The 22,560-nt window shown below is 49.5% G+C and overlaps 1 protein-coding gene across 1 annotated transcript in view; it reads right to left on the reverse strand.

The window, feature by feature from the left end:
* The window catches only part of TNRC18 (trinucleotide repeat containing 18), a 57,272-nt gene that overhangs the window by 31,654 nt on the left and 3,058 nt on the right, over positions 1-22,560 (reverse strand). The window contains 9 exon segments of the mRNA XM_048493929.1: positions 865-993; positions 1,667-1,803; positions 3,223-3,395; positions 5,023-5,976; positions 7,205-7,631; positions 8,549-8,730; positions 9,679-9,825; positions 11,613-11,818; positions 13,180-13,282. Of these exon segments, the coding sequence (XP_048349886.1) occupies positions 865-993; positions 1,667-1,803; positions 3,223-3,395; positions 5,023-5,976; positions 7,205-7,631; positions 8,549-8,730; positions 9,679-9,825; positions 11,613-11,818; positions 13,180-13,282 (2,458 nt within the window).

Genomic DNA, 22,560 nt, shown 5'->3' on the forward strand with positions numbered 1-22,560 from the left:
CGATATTTGTTTGGGTTGAGAAAGACTATTTTTCAAACTCCTTGGATGTCGGCAGTTAAACATTTTCATCATATTTGTACAAGTACACAACAATCGCACAAAGTTCCAGACACCATTGAGCTTCCCTTGCCAGACGACCATAGCAGATAAACAAAACGCAGCATTACAAAGGAGAGGTGAAGATTTGCAAAAGACACACAGGACAGACAGCAAGAAACAGACAGATGGACAGACTGCCCTTTATATCCTTGGCAATAACCCCCAAAGGGCCCTGCCAATGCTAAGAACTGGCTTCATCTAGAGGTAACGCAAGTTGGCAAGGACCACCGGCTTCACACAGTCTGGTGGAAATTCTTTAAACCCCTCACAACTGCAAAGAGAAAGAAGCTGGAAGCAACAGTCTAACGTCACCCACAAGAGAGAGAGAAGGAAGAAGGAGAAACCACAGCAAGATCACAACATCAGCACGGATCCATTTCTGGGATCCTCGCAAGTCCCCCAAGAAGCCCAAAATCCACCGCCAGACTCAAGCACTAACAAAGGGGCCTTGGTTCATTTCGTGCTCATGTGCCATGCTATTATTCCGCAGCTGCGTCAACTTTCCATCCCACCTGGTTCATCTGTACTACATGCCAGATGGCTGGACTCTGCTGTTGTGCTACATCGGACCAACTTAGTCCTCTCACATCGTCCACTGTGCACGCCAGCCATGGCTCTGCACCTGACAAACCCTTACAACACACCACACGCGGGCAGCCACCGACTCAACGTCACACAGAACGAGAGCTGCCACGTCCCACCCCCTTGAGGCCGGGATGGTGACCCTGCTACACCCAGCTTCCCCCGCAATCCATCCAGCCTTACTTTCCACTCCAGCCGTCACTCTTCCCTCTCTCCTTAGGGGGCGAAAAAGCAATGGATCCGTGGTTCCTCTTCCGGGGCCTTCCCGGGCCTCGTCTTCCCAAGCTTCTACTTTTCTCGTCATGCTTTTCCCTTTAAAAAAACCACACGCTTGACTGTGAAACCCAAAGCAAACTAAAATAGCTTTCAAAGGGGCTTGGACAGATTTACGGTGGAGAAGTTGATCTATGGCTTCCAATCTTGATCCTCCTTGATCTGAGGTTGCAAATGCCTTAGCAGACCAGGTGCTCGGGAGCAGAAGCAGAAGCAGGCCATTGCTTTCATATCCTGCAGGTGAGCTCCCAAAGACATCTGGTGGGCCACTGCGAGTAGCAGAGTGCTGGACTGGATGGACTCTGGTCTGATCCAGCAGGCTCTTGCTTATGTTCTTAAAATGTACAAACAAAGCAAAGGGCGGATGAGGGGGGCAGGGAAGACCCCGAAACTTAGAACAACACCAAAAGCCCGAGTTGCGAGCCTCACTCAATTGCCAAACCTCTACGCTGACCAGTGCCAGAAAAAAATCCAAATCCTCCAGAAAGGCTAACAGCGGAGTGCCCGAACTGTTCTAAAATGCAGCTATTGTGGCTGGTGTCCTTAAGCCATGGGGGGGAGGGGATGCCAGCCCCGCCTCAGTGCTTTGTTCCAATGTATTAATGTACCGCAAGGGGGACCGGAAAGACCAAGATGGTGCAAGTCTACGGAAGGTGGATATCCATGGGCGCCCATCCAGTCGGTCGAGGAAAGGGGGTCTGCAGAGACTTACTCGGAGTCTCTCCGGCGCTGCAGCTTCACCAGTTCCCGCTGCTTTTCCTTGTACCGCCTCTGCAGCTCGGCCAGCTTCATCCTGTAGTCCAACTCCATGGAGTCCATGTTCTCCATAGCTGACTTAATGGAGTACATCTGGGAGGAGGAATGGAGCCAGCCAGCGAGGATGTGGTGGAGGAAGAAGAAGAAGAAGAAGAAGAAAAGTTGGGTTTATATCCCCCCTTTCTCTCCTGCAAGGAGACTCAAAGGGGCTGACAATCTCCTTTCCCTTCCCCGCCCCCCACAACAAACACCCTGTGAGGTGGGTGGGGCCAAGTGAGCTCCGAAGAACTGTGACTAGCCCAAGGTCACCCAGCTGGTGTGTGTTGGGAGTGCACAAGCTAATCCGGTTCACCAGACAAGCCTCCACAGTTCAAGTGGCAGAGCGGGGAATCAAATCCAGCTCTCCAGATTAGAGTGCACCTGCTCTTAACCACTACACCATGAAAGGAAGGAAAGGGAGTCAGGGACATACAAGGACACACCGAGGCTCCTGAGCTTTTCATACGCAGTTAGGACATTTTTATTTACCACTGTTTCCGGTTAATTTTTCTCTGTTCTATATTATATCTGACAATAGTTTTTGTTTGGGTATGTTTGGGGGAGGGAAGGGAGAACCTGCTTAAAAACAAATCTACATTATTTATTTTTATTCTTCGGGGCTGATGCTTGCTTTGATTACTGTCTTTTGTAGATTTTTTTCAGTTTTTTTATGCTTCCTTTAATATTTTGACTGACTTGGATGCAGTTATTGGAATGTTCTTTTGATGACATTTGATTTTCTTGACTGCCTTGAAGAGACCCTGGTTGATAAGAAAGACAGAGCTATTTTGAATGAAATGCCAAGCCTTTATCACTGGCGACCAAGTTCAAACATTTCTTTCCAAATGAGCTTCTGCTTGTGTCAAATCTTGCACAAGCTCTGCCTTGCGGTGGGTCTCATAACTCTGTGACAAGAATGCTCGCTCTGCGTGTATAAGATCCTGACTTCAAACCCCCAACTTCTCCCATAAAAAGAACAGAAGCGCGTTTGTTTTAAGCCTCTGAAAGCCGGTAAGACAAACCAGGATCATCAAGCAGCAGGTTCAAGTTTCCCAAAGTAGGAAAGGTGTCAGAAAATTCCACCCCTGCTGGTTCACCTCATCTCTCAGCATCCCGCTGGTCCCTTGAACAGATTTCCCATGCACTCACCCCCAGGTAATGTTTCCTGTATGCAGCGCAGCAATGCAGACACCGTTTTGGTGCCACACAGCTTGGGTGGCTGTCAGCAGAGGGAACGTAGAGGTAGGTGGCAGAGGTGTCAAACTCGCGGCCCTCCAGATGTTATGAACTACAGTTCACATCATCCCCTGCCAGCATCATGCTGGCAGGGGATGATGGGAACTGTAGTCCATAACATCTGGAGGGCCACGAGTTTGACACCTGTGAAGGGACTGTTGCCCCAGCTCATTTCCCCCTTTCCCATATCCTCCCTGTCTCCTTGAAACATAAAGCCAGGGGCGCAGCACTACTCACGGGCTCATCTTTCTTCTGCATCCAGCTGTACTTTTTGTTGGGGTTCAGCTCTCGAGGCAAGCGGATATTTTTCAGGCTGTCCATGAAGGGAGTCGAGAGGACCTCCATCAGCATTTGGGTGCTGGCTGCCAAGAGGCTCTCCAAGGTTGGCCGGACTGAAAAGTTCTCTGAGCCTGCGTGAGAGACAGAATTTGTCACTCGGGACAAGGATGGGCGGGCCTCGAGTAGGGTAAAAGGGCCTCGGGCCTGTACCTTCGGCCCCTCTAGACCTGGGACCCACCTTTAACACACACACACACACCCTGGTGATAGACCAGACTCCTGCAAATTGTGAGCATGTGACAAGAAGTGACATCACACCCAGCCATGGAACAGGAAACAGATAGTTGATTCAGGATAGACAGAAGGAAATACTTCTTTACACATCGAGTGGTTAAAATGCTACCAGGGGATGCTGCAATGGCCACAGGCGTGATGGTTTTAAAAGATTACGAGACTGACTCGTGGAGGATGGGTCTATCGCTGGCTACTAGCCATGGGGACTAAAGAGAACCTCCATGTTCAGGGGCAGTCAGCCTCTTCATATCAGAGCTATAAGGCAACATCAGGGGAAGGCCTCAGCCTCTATTGCTTGTTGTTGGACTTCCCAAGGAACTGGCTGGCCACTGTCTGAGATGGGATGCTGAACTAGATGGAGCAACGATTGGATCCAACAAGGCCCGTCTCACGCTCTTACCCCTTCCCTTTGCTAAAAAGGAACTGTCTGAGCCCCTGAATGGTCTCGCTGCATCGCTCTGCCCTCTGCTTACCAATAGCAGCATTCCCAACTCAACTGACTGCCAGAGCTTGGCTAAGATCCAGGCCCCCACCAGTGACTGAACCAATATGCTGGACTAACGAAATCTCACTCTAGGGATGTTTAGTTTGGAGAAGAGAAGGTGAAGAGGTGACATGATAGCCCTGTTTAGATATCTGAAGGGATGTCATGATGGTGAGGGAGCAAGCTTGTTTTCTGCTGTTCTAGACTCTAGGACCAGGAGTAATGGGTTCAAGGTGAAGGAAAAGATGTTTAGGGAAAACTTCCTGGCAGTAAGGGCTGTTCAACAGTGGAATGCACAACCTCGGAGTGTGGTGGAGTCTCCTCCTTTGGAGGTTTTTAAACAGAGGCTGAGTGGCCATCTGTCAGGAGTGATTTGATTGCGTGTTCCAGCATGGTAGGAGGTTGGACTTGATGGCCCTTGGGATCTCTTCCAACTCTATGATTCTATGATCCAGCAAGGGGTGTTCTTGGGAACAAATATTTCCCCGCATCCACCCACAGCCAGCCCTACAACTCTACTGACTCCTCCGCCATCTCTTAATATCCGCGCAATGGCGTGGTTTTAAATTTGGCTCAAGAAAAGGTCACAAAAGTTGTACTGTGGAATGATCATGCTGGCAGAGGATGATGGGAACTCTAGTCCATGACATCTGGAGGGCCGCGAGTTTGACACCTATGATGCTATTGTCCATCGGGGACCCACACTGGGAGATCAGGTAAGCCACTTTCTGAGTTTTCTAAAGTAACAGCAGATTACAAGTGTGATAAATGGACACCAACCCGCCCAGAAGAAGAGGCAGAAGTGTTAAGAGGGTGAGCAAAACAGAGCCTCTCTTCACAGACTAACTGAGCCCTTGCTTCTAATTCCTCCATCAGACCTTCACAGGCCTGACCTGAGGCACGTGCACTCAGAGACAGGTTTTGTGGTGCTCCCCCTGGTCTCCAGGCCACAGTTGCATAGTTCCGATCTTACCACTCACCTTCACTTTCTTGCCGTCTCTTCTCCAGCTCCATTTCGGCAATTTCGCTCAGCAGCGTGATCCCTTGCAGAAAAGTATGCTCGGGGGACAGGCTCGAGGACACCTCCAGATTCACCACCGCCTCCTGCGCGATGCCATCGCTCATCGGCAACAGGCACGCCTGAGGCAGTTCGGCGGCCGCTGCTAAGGCGTTCATGCCAGCCAGCGGGTCGTCTGGTTCGATGTCCATCGGAGGCACTAGGCAGGATGCAGCCTCATTCCCGTAGCTGGGCGTTTCCAAGGGTAGCTCCTCATCTCCCTGGGGCATGCTGGGAAATTCCCTTCCCTGGGGAGAGTTGACATGAGGCAGTTCTGTACCTAGAGAAGCTTCTTCCGGTGGAGGCGTGAGGTCCAGCCTAGGCAGCTCACTGTCCCCAGGTAACAACCCCCCATCATAGCTCAAGTGGACCAGACAAGATTCTGTGCCACTAGCAGTATTTTCTTGGGTTCCCAGTTCTGCAGAACATGCCATCACTTGATATGGGGGTGGGCAGTCCTGAAGAGGCTCTTCTTCGTCTTCTGCACTGCTCAAGGCTTTGCCGTGGTGCAAGAGAAGGCTGCAAGCGTTCACATCCTGAACGGGAAGCGTGACGGACGTTGCCATACTCAGAGAGTCCACGTCCTGGTCGCAGAGGTTGCCTTCCTGGATCTCATCCATCTCAACCTCAGTCTTCACCCGTTCTTCCAAAGACTCCTCTTCCTCCTCAGGCTGGATGGGTTGGACCAATTTGGATGGGGAGAGGTGAATGGGCTTGACCTCGGGGGAAAGGGCCATGGGCTCTGAATCCCCGGCTGGCAGCGGGACGTCGGGGGCCAAGCCATCCGCATCGGATGCTGCGGTCGGGTGGAGGAGGTACGGGTAGTGCGCTCTGAAGGATGCGGGCAAGGATTGGAATGGGTATCCTGAGGGAATCTCTGCAAAAGAAGGGATGGCTGGTGTGATGAACAGACATCCACAAAAAGAAGAAGAATTTGGATTTATACCCCCCCCCCTTTCTCTCCTGTAAGGAGACTCAAGGTGGCTGACAAGCTCCTTTCCCTTCTTTTCCCCAACAACAGACGCCCTGGTGAGGTAGGTGGGGCTGAGAGAGTCCCAAAAAACTGTGACTAGCCCAAGGTCACCCAGAATGTAGGAGTACAGAAACACATCTGGTTCACCAGGTAAGCTTCCGCCGCTCAGGTGGAGGAGTGGGGAATCAAACTTGGTTCTCCAGGTTAAAATCCACCTGCTCTTAACCATTACACCATGCTGGCATCTCTCGTTTTTCCCCTAGGCCAACTCCCTAACTGTGTCACCCAAATCAGCAACAGATAAGTTTCTAGTCCTCAAGGTTGTGAAAACAGCTTTGAAAGCTGTTATTATTGGAATAGCATTATAGCATTATTATCAAGTCCACTTTTCTTCCTGGAAGAGCAAAGTAGTGTGCACGGTTTTCTGCTCACTACTTTTAACCCCACGGTTATTCTGTAAAATAGAATTCAGGTTAAGAGACACTTAGTGGCCCATCATCCGACCCTGCATCTCCCCAATTCGAATCAAGCATGCCCATGATGACACTGAACTGGCTATCCAAGAAAGGGTTAAAAGACAATTTAAAAAAAAAGGGGGGGGGGAAGAGTCACAGCATCCAGCATGCTCAAAATGGGAATATGCTCAATGCATTGCAGCATCAGGATTTGTAGCTGGATTGTTAACTGTAGTTGGCATGAACTGTGGTTTGTTGCAAGATCTGGATTCACAAACCACTGTTTGTCAAGTAGCTGGAAGATACCTGGCTGGAAACAGCAGAATAAGGTGGACCTCCAACCTGGTGGAGGTGGCAAGAAGGTAAGAAGCAGGCAGCCCGGGGTTCATGCACAATCAAGGTCTTGTCGCTAGACTAACCGGGGTTCGCAGCCCAAGCCGTGGTTTAAACAAAACTGCGGTTGATTGCTGCGTCTGAATGAAGCCTAACACCATCATGGGTTTCATAGTTCTGACTAGTCTGTAAGCCTTCACCAAAGCAGAGTGGGGCTACATGACTTTGGGAAGGAGGGCGAGGAAGAGAGTCAAGCAGGAGAGAGAAAAGGGAGTGGGGGGAGCAGGTAAAGAGAAAAAGGAAAACTGGGGGAAACGCGAGGGAACTTGGCCCAGCTCTCTTACCTGGGAACAAAGCCTGGTAAGGACTGGAGGCCTCTTTCTCCTGCTCCATTTCTTTCTTCTCCAAACTCTCGGGCTCTTCCTCCTCTTTTGCGGGGATGGCAGGGGCAGGGGGCGGAGAAGCAGGGGGCGGGCTAGAAGGGTGGGAGACGGGAGTAGCAGGATAGGAGAAGGCAGGCTGCGTTGGCGGCTCTTCCATCTTTTGGATAACCTCAGCTTTGAGACAAGACACAGGTGAAGCCCTGGGAGACAGGGGAGGGGGACTCACGGCCTTGCTGTATGTCGCGGAAGTGCTGTGGGACAGGACCGGAGGCTTCCGGGGCAGGAGGCCTGAGCCAGAGGGGGAGAAGCCTGCTTTGCTGCTGTCCAGGTGCCGTTTGGTGACCTTCTCTTCCATTTCCACCCGCTGCTCAGTAGCCTTTAGCCTCTCCTGTGGAGAAAAGTAAGAAGGGAAGGAACTATGTAAGGAGACTCAAAGGGGCTTACAACCTCCTTTCCCTTCCCTTCCCTTCCCTTCCCTTCCCTTCCCTTCCCTTCCCTTCCCTTCCCTTCCCTTCCCTTCCCTTCCCTTCCCTTCCCCTCCCCCCCAACCCCACAACAAACACCCTGTGAGGTGGGTGCGGCTGAGAGAGCTCCAAAGAACTGTGACTCGCCCAAGGTCATCCAGCTGGCATGTGACTCACCCAAGGTCACCCAGCTGCATGTGCACAAGCTAATCTAGTTCACCAGGTAAGCCTCCACAACTCAAGTGGCAGAGCAGGGAATCAAACCCGGTTCTCCAGATTAGGAGGTTTGTAACTGCCTGCCTCTGTATGGCGACCCTGGACTTCCTTGGTGGTCTCCCGTCCGAATACTAACCAGGGCCGATTTTGCTCAGTTTCTGAGATCTGACAAGATTGGACTAGCCTAGGTGATCCAGGTCAGGGCACAGTCGCCACAATCAGCGACCAGAAGAGCCACAGTGACTTCCATCCCCTGCCCAAGGCCTATGCATGGAAGTTCACGGCTTACAATCCTCCAGCATGGCTGTCTGAAGGTGGAAACCACCTGTCAGCCACAAGTCTTGCCAGGCAAAAGGCTTCTTGCCCACATTCCTGAAGCATGGGAGAGATGCCACATTGGGGGACAACAGGACTTAGAAGAGCTACAGTTGGCTCCTAAGTCAAAATCACTGCACCAGGAGAATCCTTGGTCTGAACCTTCTTAAATTTGGTTTTGAGCACAACATGGCAGAAGCTGAGAAAATTCCCAAGTGGGTCATGTAACATGACAGCTCTACTCCCACTACCATGGACTCTCAATGAGGCTTTCTAACAATTTCACTCGAAAGGTTTCTACGACACGTACCACCAACTGGGCACTCCTGTGCAGTTCCATGGCATGAGCAGCCTGCTGTTGAAGGATATAAAGTTCGTGCTGGCGGAGCAGCTGCTGGTGGGACAAGAGCTGGAGCTGGTGGGCGTGCTGGAGGGTGTTCCGCGCCGTGGGGTACATGGCAGGCCAGAGAGGGGGTGCCCGATCCATCAGTTCTGCTGAAGATAAAAGACAGGCATGCAGGAAATCACAACTGTGTTGTTTCTGACACGAATGGGGAAGAGGCCAAAGTAGTAGTGATATGCCTTTTCCAACACATAGGTCACAAATAAGGCAGTCTATATCCCCCCAAATAATCCATCCATCTCTCTCTCTTCCTCTCTTCATCCATCCATATCTCTCTCTCTCTCGCCATCCATCCATCTCTCACTCTCCCTCCCTTTATCCATCCATCCATCCATCCATCCATCCATCCATCCATCCATCCATCCATCCATCCATCCATCCATCCATCCATCCATCCATCCATCCATCCATCCATCCATCCATCCATCCATCCATCCATCCATCCATCCATCCATCCATCCATCCATCCATCCATCCATCCATCCATCCATCCATCCATCCATCCATCATCCATCCATCCATCCATCCATCCATCCATCCATCCATCCATCCATCCATCCATCCATCCATCCATCCATCCATCCATCCATCCATCCATCCATCCATCCATCCATCCATCCATCCATCCATCCATCCATCCATTGGATTTATATCCTGCCCTTTCCCACCTAAAGCTGGCCTCAGGGCAGAGAGCAAAATGAAAATGTACAAAAACATAAAAACATACATCACTTTATATACGCCAATTAAAACCCCACCCAAAATACCCCTGGCATGGTATTATTACAGTCTATTTCAAACTTCCTGGCTGACCGAACCTAGAGGAGGGAACTGAGAAACAATAACCAAGAGCAACTAAAAAACCCTCAACAAACTGAGCAAGAAAATAACAATGCACGGGAAAGGAGAGGGAGGCCGGCAACACTGTTGCTGCCTCAACTGTAACCTCAATCCTCAGCCTCAGCTGTAACCTCTGTCCTCAGCCTCACATGTGGAAAAGGATTCTTTCAGACGTCCCCTTTTGTCCAGGTACTCACCAAAGTGCGGCAGGTGCTCACTGGGGATGACAACTAGCTGCCCCGACTGAGGATCCCTGGCAAACTGGTAGGCGGAAGGCAGCGCGGCCCCCATGCTGGGAGGGAAGCCTGGAGCCATGGCTTGGTGCAAGGAGGGGTGTCCCAGGCCTGTAAAGAAGTGGGGGTACAGCCATTAGCATGTTAACGGTATGAGAGAGGTGACCAGGTGCTCGGGAGCAGCAGCAGCAGCAGCAGAAGGCCACTGCTTTCACATCCTGCAGGTGAGCTCCCAAAGGCACCTGGTGGGCTACTGTGAGTAGCAGAGTGCTGGACTAGATGGACTCTGGTCTGATCCAGTAGGCTCGTTCTTATGTTCTTATTTGATTTATGCCAACCACTGGACCAGATGGACTCTGGGCTGATCCAGCAGGCTCTTTCTTATGTTCTTATGAGAGGAACAACACCTGCTTGCTCGTATCAAGGACTCATGAGTCCAGTCCACCCACTCTGCATAGAGAGATGATGCACAATGATTCCGGCATCCCAGTTAGGCCCCTCCTACGTGCCTGTTGTAGGAATCAGTGGCGCAAAGACACCGGCCAGGCTCTGGAGATCCCCAAGGAGACTTTTCAAACTGGACCCCCCTGGAAAAAAGTTTCATGCAAATCCTCCTACGTTCCCAGTGCTCTGCCTTCAGTGCAAACTGCAAATCTTTCATATGTTTCAGGGACCTTTCAGTCCTATGCCCATGAGCACTAATCTTGTCAGATCTCAGGAGTTAAGAAGGGTCGGCTCTGCTCAGCAGTCCGATGGCAGACTATCAAGGAAGTCCACGGTCAGTACTCAGAGGCAGGCAACAGCAAACCACCTCTGCATATCTATGGTCTTACAACAGCGTTTTATACACGTTTTAAATTTAAGGCCGATGAATGGAGCCAAGATGGTGAAGGTTCTGCACATGTTGGGGAGGGTGTCGGGCAAACACAAATCGCAGTTGTGGCTGACACATTTCCTAGGTCCCACCTTTTTGGGGAGAGCAGCGGGGAGGAAATGATGCCGCTGAAGGACAAACTAAACTAATCCGCTTTGGCACACTACAGCCAGCCTGTAGTGTGTTGTGGTTAGACTAAAATGCAGGAAACCCAGATTTTCATTCCCGCTCTACCTTGGAAAACTTACTGGATGACTGTAGGCCAATCAAACATTCGCAGCCTAACCAACTTTCGCAGGGTTGTTACAAGAATAAAATAGAGAGGAGAGTATTGTAAGCCACTTCGGGTCCCCAAAATAAAATACAATACAACTGAAGTGATAAACTAAAATCCATTCACATCAGCCATGCCAGCTGCTAGAATAATAATAATAATAATAATAATAATAATAATAATAATAATAATAATAATAATAATAATAATAATAATAATAATAATAATAATAATAATAATAATAATAATAATAATAATGAGGAGGAGGAGGAGGAGGAGGAGGAGGAGAAGGAGAAGAAGGAGAAGAAGAAGATGAGGAGGAGGAGTTTGGATTTATATCCCCCCTTTCTCTCCTGTAGGAGACTCAAAGGGGCTGACAATCTCCTTTCCCTTCCCCTGCCCCCCCAACAAACACCCTGTGCAGTGGGTGGGGTGAGAGAGCTCCAAAGAACTGTGACTCGCCCAAGGTCATGCAGCTGGCATGTGTGGGAGTGCACAAGCTAATCTGGTTCACCAGATAAGCCTTTACAGGTCAAGTGGCAGAGCAGGGAATCATACCTGGTTCTCCAGATTAAAGTGCACCTGCTCTTAACCACTACACCACGAAGCTCGAGACTTCATGGCAACCAGCTAAGTGCTCAAATTCTGAGAGCATCCCTCCTGTTCTTCAGCTCTTTGGATCTTGTGCCACCCAGCAGTCCTGAGCGTGAGCTAAGACATTTGCCCTGTACCTTCACCTCACTGACTCACCATAGGGATGGCCTGCTAGCCACATGGAAGGACTGCTGGTCCTCGGTAACCACGGATTGGCCGCCAAGTGCGAGGCTGTGTCGGCGGACCACCGCCCTGAGCCGGCCAGGGTAGGCCCTCCCGTCACCATGAGGTTGGCGTTCAAGTTGTTCGTGGCACAGCCGGTGGGATGTATCCGTGCAAAGTCAGCCAGCTCTTTGCTTTCTCTAAAAAGAAAGGAAAATGGTGGCAGGCTGAAGGCACTATTCTTTTTGGCTAGACTACGCCCACCAGAAGTACAGCAAGATGTGAATAAATACCAAACACGGTTAACCAGGGGCGTGAAATGCCTGGTGGGAAGAAACAATTCCACACAACCTGGCTTTAGAACTGGAAGAAACTACAGGAGCAGGTCCTACCCTGATCTGATCTAGTCACCAAGATTCGTGCCAAGTCTCAGCCAGGCTGGATCACGGCAAAGCTTTCAGTGCAGAGCTAGTTTGGGGGAAAAAAAGGGGGAACTTCCAAAACTCAGTTGCCAGATTATTAACCAGAGCCTGCCAAAGAAGGGACCTAAATCCAGCACCATGCCAACTTCACTGGTAACCTAATTCTTTCTGGGCCCTGCTCAAAGAACTTGTTTCAACCTTTAAAGCCCGAAAAGGATCTTAAGATCAGTTGTTGTGGGTTTTCCGGGCTGTGTGGCCGTGGTCTGGTGGATCTTGTTCCTAACATTTTGCCTGCATCTGTGGCTGGCATCCTCAGGGGTGTATTGCAGAGAGAAGCCGCACACCTGAATGCTGAGGTTTTAGTTTAAAAAAAACTGGTTGGCTCCCTCTTCCTCCGCCCCACCCACTCGAGCAGGGGCAGCCTGCTCTAGCCTGCAGCAAGTCCTGCATGCACCACTCTGTGCCTCTCTAGCATCTCTGCCTCCTCTGCCCCCCCTTCAGGCAACAGCCACCCGGAGCACAGGCACCAGGCCCACATCCAAGTCCTCCCTGCTCACCGTGGTGCCTGCACGTTGTGCTCAGTGTGTGTGTGTGGGGGGGGGGGGGTTGGTTGGTGATTTTTCCACCCCCACATCACAAATTCTGTGTGCGCGTGCCCACAGAGAGGGCTCCGAGTGCCACCTCTGGCACCCGTGCCATAGGTTCGCCATCACTGTGTTAAACAATGTGTTCCTTTCAGGCTGAAACGTTGTGTAATCTGCCTTGAGGCCCAGTGAGAGATCAATAATTTCTATATGTGCAACAAGTAAATAGTCTTATACTGTTTTATGATCTTTGGGCTGAGGGGCTAGGCAGGCGGTGAGGAATAGGAACCCCTTGACAAGTTTCCACTGAAAATAGAAAAGGTATGGGTGATGGATATTTTGAGAGATGCCAAGAAGAAGCCAGACTGCTCCGAGGCACTGGAGGACAGGAACTAAATGTCTACGCGTCTCCCAGGTGTTAGTGGAGGGGGGCACGCTCTAAGGAGAAATGAGGCCCTGCCTGCACTCGGAGGTGGATGTTAATTTTTCTCCTCTGCTCAAGTCACAAAGCACACCTCCGGATGCCCGGAGCAAGGCGCACAAATGAACAGTTACCTGAGCAGCTTCTCCTGGTCTCGTTCCAGACGACTGGCCAATAGGTGGCTGTCCCGATGGCGCACCCGGTCATCTCCGCAGTCTTCGTCTGAGCGGCCGTGCCCTAAGTACAAAGGAACGCCAGCTATCATAAAGAGTCAGGGCTGGCTTCTCACAGAAATCTGGGAGAGCGCTCAGAATTCTGTGACGACACAACCCAAGTTCTCCCCTGGTTCCCTCAGATGTATAATCCCCAGAATTCCCCTGGGGAAAGAGGAGCAAGGCCGGTTGTCCAGTGAGTTCATCGCTACCCACACCACAAGCACTGGTCAACGCAATCCACGCAGCTATCCCACAGACACCTTTGGGGTGGGGTAAGAGCCCCTTGGACAAAAACTTGAACTCCAAGCGCAAGCCTTCTAAGCACAGCAAGCAGAAATTGAGGGATGATGTGAAAGCAAGGTTTGAAAAAAAAAGGAGGAGGGAGACAACATGAAGACAGGCAGAGAAAGAATTTGGGATGTTTATTCTGGGGAGGACCTGGTGCACAGACAGCATGGTTTCAGGTTTCTCTCCATTACAGGTGGCAGATGGCATTAGTCTGGAATAAAGAAAACCTGGCTGCAACATTTCGAAGTCACAACGTCCGCGCCTTTCCTGACACAGGGAACTTTGACTCTCGAAAGCTGCTACTCCAGATATCTGACTGCTCTGTAAAGTGCTACTGGACTCCAATCAAGGATGCCTTTCCTAATTCTGATATTAATTGTGATGGTGTGTGCGTGTGTGTGCGTGTGTGTGTTAAGAACCTAGAGCTGGTGGAGTACAGTGGCTAAGAGCATAAACCAGGACAAACACTTGCTTAGATCTCCTTCCTCCCACGATTTTCCTCTCCATCCCGAAATGAGCTACAGTTCCCTCTCAGCCACCATCTGCAAAACTGGCCATTCACAGTTACTCAAAAGGCTTTAGAAACCGGTATTCTATTTATCTTGCCTTTCCTCAAAAGGGCGCAGAACAATGCATATGGCTCTCCCTTCTACTAACACAATAAACCGGGGAGGCAGGTTTGGTTGGAAGAGTGAGACGGGCCCAAACTCACCCAACGAACTTCAGGAGGCCTCCCAGATCTCAGGCTGACATCATGGCCAACAGTGGAGCAGCAGTGGCATAGTGGTTAAGAGCAGGTGTACTCTAATCTGGAGGAACCGAGTTTGATTCCCCACTCTGCCGCTTGAGCTGTGGAGACTTAGCTGGGGAATTCAGATTGATTTGTCCACTGTATCCCATATGTATATGTAGTACTTATATATTTGCATTTTGTATGTTATAGAAACCTATGGATATGCAAGGTCAAAGACGAAAGCTAAGAAGATTCCAAAAGTTCTGGAGAAGATTTACAAAAATGCTGCATCACCTATGGAGCGTTCAGTGTCCATTCATATAAAGTGTCCATTCATATAACGAGGAGTTGTATCTCCCGTCGTCATTGAGACTTTTTGGACAGGATTACTACAAAACAACTTCATTGGTTGGATATTTAAAGGACACTGGTATTCTAAGATACTATCATAGAGAAACAAATGGTTACATGGACTTCTTTCTGTTCTGTGATTTGGTATAAACGGTGTGAAAGGGTGTTAATGTGAATTAACAAGTGTATGTTGACATTAATATAATACAATTTATTACTATATATAAACTCATATAAGGATTTACAGCATAGTTTGAATTGGCATGTTACTTTAATTGCTGGAGCCTGAATTCAGATTAGTCTGTACACTCCATGCCAGCTGGGTGACCTTGGGCGAGTCACAGTTCTTCGGAGCTCTCTCAGCCCCACCTACCTCACAGGGTGTTTGTTGTGAGGAGGGAAAGGGAAAGGAGATTGTAAGCCCCTTTGAGACTCCTTACAGGAGAGAAAGGGGGGATACAAATCCTCCTCCTCCTTCTCTTCTACATGGCTTGTTATCATTACCGACGGGTCAAGCTGACACCAGCCTCATTGCCTTCAAAGTCTTTTCAGGGGAACCTGACTCTTGTGAACGAAGAGCCCACAATGTCTTTGAGGAGCTTTCAATGTGAACCACTGCTCACTCCATTATCGCAGTCTATAAGAACAGTCTCTTAGACCACATCAGTCGGTCCTTTTCTCAGGTTAAGCCACAAGCTACAAACAGGGACAAAGGAAAGCTGGCTACTTTTATGGGCTACTTTTCCCGAGCAACGAGAGCCAAAATTCAACAGTCATCACATTTATTCTTAATCGTATGTCTCAATCTAGGGGTGCAACTTGGGTTCCCTCTTATTTGCACCTTCACACAGCCCCTTCCCCAAGGAAAGAGGGGCACTAAAAACAGAGTCTGATAATTTATGCATACCAATTCTGCATACTAATTCTTTTGAGAGCCAGCATGGGGTAGTGGCTAAGAGAAGGCGGGTTCTAATCTGGAGAACAGGGTTTGATTCCCCACTCCTCCACCTGAGTGGCAGAGGCTTATCTGGTGAACCAGATGTGTTTCCGCACTCCTAAGTTCCTGCTGGATGACCTTGGGCTAGTTACAGTTCTCACTGAACTCTCTCAGCCCCACCTACCTCACAAGGTGTCTGCTGTGGTGAGAGGAAGGGAAAGGAGCTTGTCAGCCACCTTGAGTCTCCTTACAGGAGAGAAAGGTGGGGTATAAATCCAAACTCTTCTTCTACTTTTTAAGGGGGCATACTGGATGCAGTCCTGAAGAATCCTGTACTCCCAAGGTCTCCACTCTCTGGGTTTTTGGCCTTGGCCCTTGTCTGGACCCTATTTTGCCAATTGGAAATGCTTTAAAAAATATATGTTCTCTACCCTCCAGATGCCAGTTTTTGCCCTGTGGGTACACAAGGTGCCGCTTCACATCCTGCAGCTAGCACTGTTCATTCAGATTGTCAGGTAACACAGAAGGGGCAACTGCAACCCCCACCCCCACCCCAATCTTGTTGGTCTCCGGTGCTGCCACACTGGAATCCAGCAGTTCTGCTTCAGACCAACTCAGCTACCCGCTGAAACTGTGTTTTCATAGTACACCCTTGATCAAGAGAACCCACCTTGAGACAGTTAAAGGTGGGGAATAAATCTAAATTTTAAAAAAATACTGTCCTTGGTTTAAAAAAAAAAAAAACAGCACAAGGGAGATTAGTTAGTGAGCAAATGACTACACAGTACAGCTGGCGGAAAAGCTGACCGGCAACGGGTGGCGTTTGCAGCCGGGGCGCAGCCATACTCCATGCAAGTATGAAAACTCGTCCCTTGTCTTAATCTGAGGAAATGTTGGGAGGCCGCCCGAGTCTGTCGTAAAAACACACACATCCAAAACGGCGCATTTCACACCACTTCGTGTGGGTTATTTCAGAGCTTGCAAAATCCAGCCGGAAGGCAGGCTGCATCAGCCCCAGGTCCTTTCAGTCGGCTGGAGACCCTTTGACTGAATCTGTCTGACTCTGGATTTCACCCGCTCCCTTTCCTGCTCTTGTGTGTGCCAAGTCAGTTTTGGAAGTCAAATCGCCCTCTCTCTCCCTTTTTTTTTTAACGCTGCCTGGATATTTATTTTGCCAGCAATATTATTATTTCAAGCTGTTCTTTGCAAAGGGGAAGGGGGTTCCTTTGAAAGCCCACTCCTGCTGCAAATAATTTCACCGCCGGCAGCGTCCCGCTTGGCATAAAATATCAGCCGGTTCTTGTGAACGCGGAGGGTTCCCCCCCCCCATCCCGCCCCGCCCCCCATTTACAAACCAGCAATTGTCTCTCCCAACTCAATGGCCGGCCTTGTCTTTATAAATACGCCAACATGATGCATGAAGCGCATACAAAATTCAATGAGTTATGCACAGGGTGTGTGTGAGCGCGGTGAGGGGGGGGGGCAGGACCCGTTTCCACGGCAACCGATGCCCTGCATTAAATAATGGCGCAGTTTGCTTGCCAAATCCTACAAGATTAGTCGAGTAAAGCCTCGCTTTTCTTATTCTTAAAAGGTTTTGAATGTTCAAGCACTCTTCAGTGGGGCGCAAGCAAACTAATGTTATTAGGAAAAACGTCTCTTGGCACACAAGGACGGGAAAGAGGTGCTGGGTGGGGTGGGGGGGCAGAGAAAAGGAAAGCCTTGTTTTCCTTATGAAAGCCAATTCCATTGCTTAGCAACAGCCCCCACTGCCTGACAGAATGCAACCCTTGTTTGCAGGCTTTTAGTTCTGCTCAGTAAATTACATTTAACACAGCGGGGGCGGGGGTAGGGGGGCGAGGAGGGGGCCGGGGGCAGCCGTGTACCCCTCAGAGTGTCTCAAACAAACAAACCCTGTCCATTGGCTACCAGACTCCGTCTCTTGGCTCGAAACAAAGCCCTGGGGAAGCGAGGCTGTGGGAAACCGAGAGCCGAGGCTGGGGTTGCCAGCTTCCAGGGGTGGCCTGGAAATCTCCCAGAATTATAACAGACTGCAGAGGCCAGCTCCCTTTGCGAAAAGGGCCGCTCTGGAGGGTGGACTCTATGACACTGGGCCCCGCTGCGTTCCCTCCCTTTCCCAAGCTCTACTTCCAAACCTCCAGGAATTTCCAAACCCGGAGTTGGCAAGCCAGCGGCAGAGCGGAAAAGAGCAGGCAGGAGAGGACAAGGCCCAGAAACAAAAGCATTGCCCTCTGAAGTCTGTAGCAGATGGAGTGACAGATATCCAAGTCTCTCCCCTCTCTTTCTAAAATAACGTGGAGGCACGGGGGGGGGGGGGGGGGGGGGGCTCTCCATCAGAATGAATGTCTTTCCTTCTTGCCAAGACGCCAGACAACTCGATGGCCGCGAATGCATGTTGGCAGAGCCTAGTGAAGAGGGAGCTGGGCAGTTGTAGCAGGGTGTGGGGAGAAGATGGTCTGGTTGGAGAGCCCTGGACAGGCACGGAAAGGATCTCGTGTTGAGAGCTGGTGGCAAGAAAATGCCCCCCCCCCCCCAACCCAGGATGGAGTTTCTTCCTCTGCTCGTAAATTGAAGGAGCAGCTTGTAAAAGCTATAATTAAAATGCCTTCATTCTTTCTTTCGCCTCTGCTGCACTCACGCATGAACACACATACCAAACCGACCTCTCCAAGTCTGGGCAACGATCTCAGGGCCCGGCTGCATCCGCTCCACAGAAAGCCAAGTCTTGCATGGATTTAATCAGGGAGTGGGAACCATGCGCATCTCGGAGCCAGACGGGGATTTAAACTGGGCCAGTTCGCTCTCCCGGTTTGTTTTTTGGAGGGTTGGGTGGGAAACGACACAAAGTATTTTTTAACGTTTAAATGTTTACACCCCATGTTTTATATTGCATCCAGATTAGGCTGCACACACATTGGGTTTGTACACATTTGAGACAAATCCCTTCTTCTTCCACTTGGCGAGGGGACTCCCGGACAATGCCCCCAACAACTGAAGCCACTGTGACGCTGTCCTTTCAGCAATGGTGGAGGGGGGCGTTGGGAAATCCAGGTTCAAATGCCTTCTTGCCTGGCTGGCTGGCCTTGAACCAACAGCCCTCTGTCAGCCCAACTGACCTCTGAGCTCAGAGAATAAAAGGGAGAAGCAAAGAACTTGTGAATTTAGCTCCGGGTTTTCTTTTTTATCCAACCGGTTCTCTCGAGCATTTTCCTACAGTGTCTCCACTATTACAATACAACCAATCATCACTTATTTCCATTCGTACAGACTAAAAGATTGATTGAGCGACTACTAGAAGTGCATCACAGATATCCCCTCCCGCGGTTGGCGTTTTGCTGTCTGGCCTAGTTCAGCTCTGGCAAACACTTCCCGTGTCTGTTCACAATGGCGTTGGCATACTCTTAAGGAATATTCTCTAGGCTATTCAGTCCTCTGCTAAGCCTACGCTCAAAACTATTGACTTCTTGCAGCCAACAGACTGGTGGGTGGGTCTCAAGTCGAAAACAGCTGTCTGAAAGTGCCCACAGGGCAAAGGCACTGGGAGAGCGCCCACACATTCAACTTGCCAGGGTCGGTGTGTTTGTGCTTGGCCCACCTTCAACCTGGGCAGCAATTCCATTCCATGATATGGTCTATTTGTGTCAGTCCAGGAATAAAAACGTTGTGTTTCTGGCTCGTGTATTATGGAGTGAAATCACTGCACGTACGCTGTGATTTAAAAACTAGCTCAAGAAAAATGATGCCCAAACTCTAGATCTGCCTAAGCCAAGGTGCCTTGGATTGCTCCGTTATGTCTTGGCTGTTGGGTCTGCTAGGAGGGTGTAATTTCACATAATTATTGACACATGCCTACAACACTTCTGGAGTGCTTCTTTCAGCATGGTGTAGTGGTTAACAGCAGTGAAGTCTGATCTGGAGAATCGGGTTTGATTCTCCCCTCCTCCACATGAAGCCTGTTGGGTGACCCTGGGCCAGACACAGTTCTCTCCAAACTCTCTCAGTTCACTCCAAGGCAGGCAATCAACCTCTGGATGTCTCTTGCCTTGAAAACCCTGCAGGGTCACTGTAAGTCAGCTGTGACCGGGCGGCATGCGTGCACGCAGCGCTTCTGAACTTCGTTCAGACTGCATCTTGCAAAGGGAAAGCAAAAAAAATGTCTCTCCTTGGCTGTGTGCCCAAGATTATATTGTGGCATCGATCCTCACCGCTGGAGGGGGACACAGACTGCATTTCCTGCAACTGGTGTTTTGCTTTAAATTTAAATTCAGCAAATCCAAGCCATGATGTCAGCTGCGCAGGAAAAACAGTCAGACGTAAAGGCCTACATTGTGCTACACCAAAACACACATACAATCTCCCTCTCTCTCTATCTCACACAAACAAACACAGACAGCTGCTTGTTTCCAACTGCTGAACTTTAAGTTTTCAGAGCAGGCTGCAGCCTCTGACGTTTTCACATCATTGCCATTTATACAAACGAATGTATATTTTGGAAGCACAGACCTTTGGAATTTATGCTCCATGAGTCTTGAATCTTGTATGGGACCGGTAGACATTCGTGTTCCGGCTAGCTTAGTGGACTTTCGTCATATTACACAGAAGCTTTGCTTTGTATTACACAGGATTCTTACCAGTGATATTAGGGACTGTATTTCAGATACCTTGTGATACTGTTGTATTGCGTATGGATTTGGACATGCGTTATACTTACAGCACAGACTTCACCTGAGAGTGGACAGCAACTGCTCCGAGCCTTCTTCAGTGTTGTCTTGTGTGCACTGATCCCCACTTAATTCACAGGGTGGTCATTTCCAGGTATGGCCTGGAGAGCTCCTGGAATTTAAAGTGATCTCCAGACAACAGAAATCAATTTCCCAGGAGAGAATGGTGGATTTTATGACGTTATAGTTGCCGACGCCCCTCTCCTCTCCAGACCCCAGGGAGCCATGTTCATAGGCCACTTTTAAAGGTGAAAAGATCACTTTTATAAGGGGGGGGGGGTCAGTTGCTAAAGAGAGAGGCTCAGGGGTTTTTGACCATCATGAGACCCTGCCCTGCATTCCAGCAGAAGGAAGTCCTTCATTCTAAATATATGGGAAAGGCTACAGGCACTTATTGGTAAGAGAGCAATGATTTGTACACGGTTAAGTTCAATTTTCTTTCCATTTCTTTCCCAGGTTAGCAACCCTTGTACCCTTGGCTGAGAACCTTTACTTGTTCCCAAAATGGTTAAACAACCCTACACCCTCTTGCACTAGTCACAACAGCGATATTTGTGAAATCTCCTAGGATGGTCAGCTAGACGCAAATTCCTATTCGCCACAGGCAAACGACTCTTTGCCAGCTTGGCCTATGTTTCTTTAGATTTACAGGAGGGGCTTGGATGGAGCTGTCAACGATTGGACCAGCCTCTAACAGCAGCTTCATCTGCCGCCACTGACAGTAATTTTCTCCAGACCGTGAAGTCAAAACAAGGCTGCGTACATAAAAACGACAAATTTTACAGTACAATAAATTGTGGCTTCATCCGTTGCAAACGAAACTGGCACCATTTCAAAGTTTCAAGGTGCTTTGGCTGGGCTGCAAGATAAACAAGCAGTTTCCCGCATGAAAACCTGTCCTTGGTTGATGAGCAAACAGTTCGACCTCTTGTTGAACTGACCGACCATCCTTTCCTAAAAATACCACCCCGGTCTGTAGTTCTTATGAAGGGGTGAGACAAAAAATGGAAGGAGTGGTCCTAAAGGGCTTGGCAAAAGAGGGAGGTTTGGAACTATTATATCCAGCCATACGTCACCTGGAATATTGTGTACAGTTCTGGGCACCACAGTTGAAGAAGGATATTGACAAGCTGGAATGGGTCCAGAGGAGGGCAACCAAAATGGTAAAAGGTCTGGAGTCCGTGCCTTACGAGGAGAGACTTAGGGAGGTGGGTATGTTTAGTCTGGTGAAGAGAAGGTTAAGAGGTGACATGATAGTTATGTTCAGATTATTTGAAGGGATGTCATGTTGGTGAGGGAGCAAGCTTGTTTTCTGCTGTTCCAGAGACTAGGACCGTGGTGGCGAACCTTTGGCACTCCAGATGTTAAGGACTACAATTCCCATCAGCCCCTGCCAGCATGGCCAATTGGCTGATGGGAATTGTAGTCCATAACATCTGGAGTGCCAAAGGTTCGCCACCACTGGACTAGGACCAGGAGTTATGGGTTCAAAGTGAAGGAAAAGAGATTCCACCTAAACATCAGGAAAAACCTCCTCACAGTAAGGGCTGTCTGACAGTGGAATGCACTGCCTTGGAGTGTGGTGGAGTCTCCTGCTTTGGAGGTTTTTAAACAGATGGATGGCCATCTGTCGGTAGTGCTGTGATTGTGTGTTGTGTTCCTGCATTACAGGGGGTTGGACTTGATGGCCCTCGGGGTCTCTTCCAGCTCTAGGATTCTACTTTTTAAACTTACATTGGTGAATTCACGTGGGTTCTAGATCAAATCACCCAGCCTAGATAGCCCAAGCTAGCCCAAACTCGTCAGATCATGGCAGCTAAGCAGGGTTGGTCACCAGAGTGGGAGACCACCAAGAAAGGCCAAGGTTGGGACACTGACGCAGGCAGTGGCAAACCATTTCTGAACATCTCCAGCACTGAAAACCCTACAGGATCACCTCAAGTCAGTTCAGACTCAAATGAAGCCTGAAATTCTCCCCAGGAGCTAAAATGTTCAACGTGAAGCTACTGTACACTGGTCACAGCGTAAAAAGACAAGATTCACTGGAGAAGACAATAACGCTAGCAAAAGGAAGCAGGAAAGGAGAAAGGCCCAACACGAGATGCATAGGCTCAATTAAGGAAGCCACAGTGACTTGCAAGACCTGAGCAGCTCAGTTCATGACGGCACATAACACATTCCACTGATACATTGACTTTTTTTAAGTAACAGTCAAATGGCCAACATTGTGCATAAATACACCAATAGAA

The sequence above is a fragment of the Sphaerodactylus townsendi genome, linkage group LG04 (genome assembly GCF_021028975.2).
Source record: "Sphaerodactylus townsendi isolate TG3544 linkage group LG04, MPM_Stown_v2.3, whole genome shotgun sequence".
Lineage (NCBI taxonomy): Eukaryota > Metazoa > Chordata > Lepidosauria > Squamata > Sphaerodactylidae > Sphaerodactylus > Sphaerodactylus townsendi.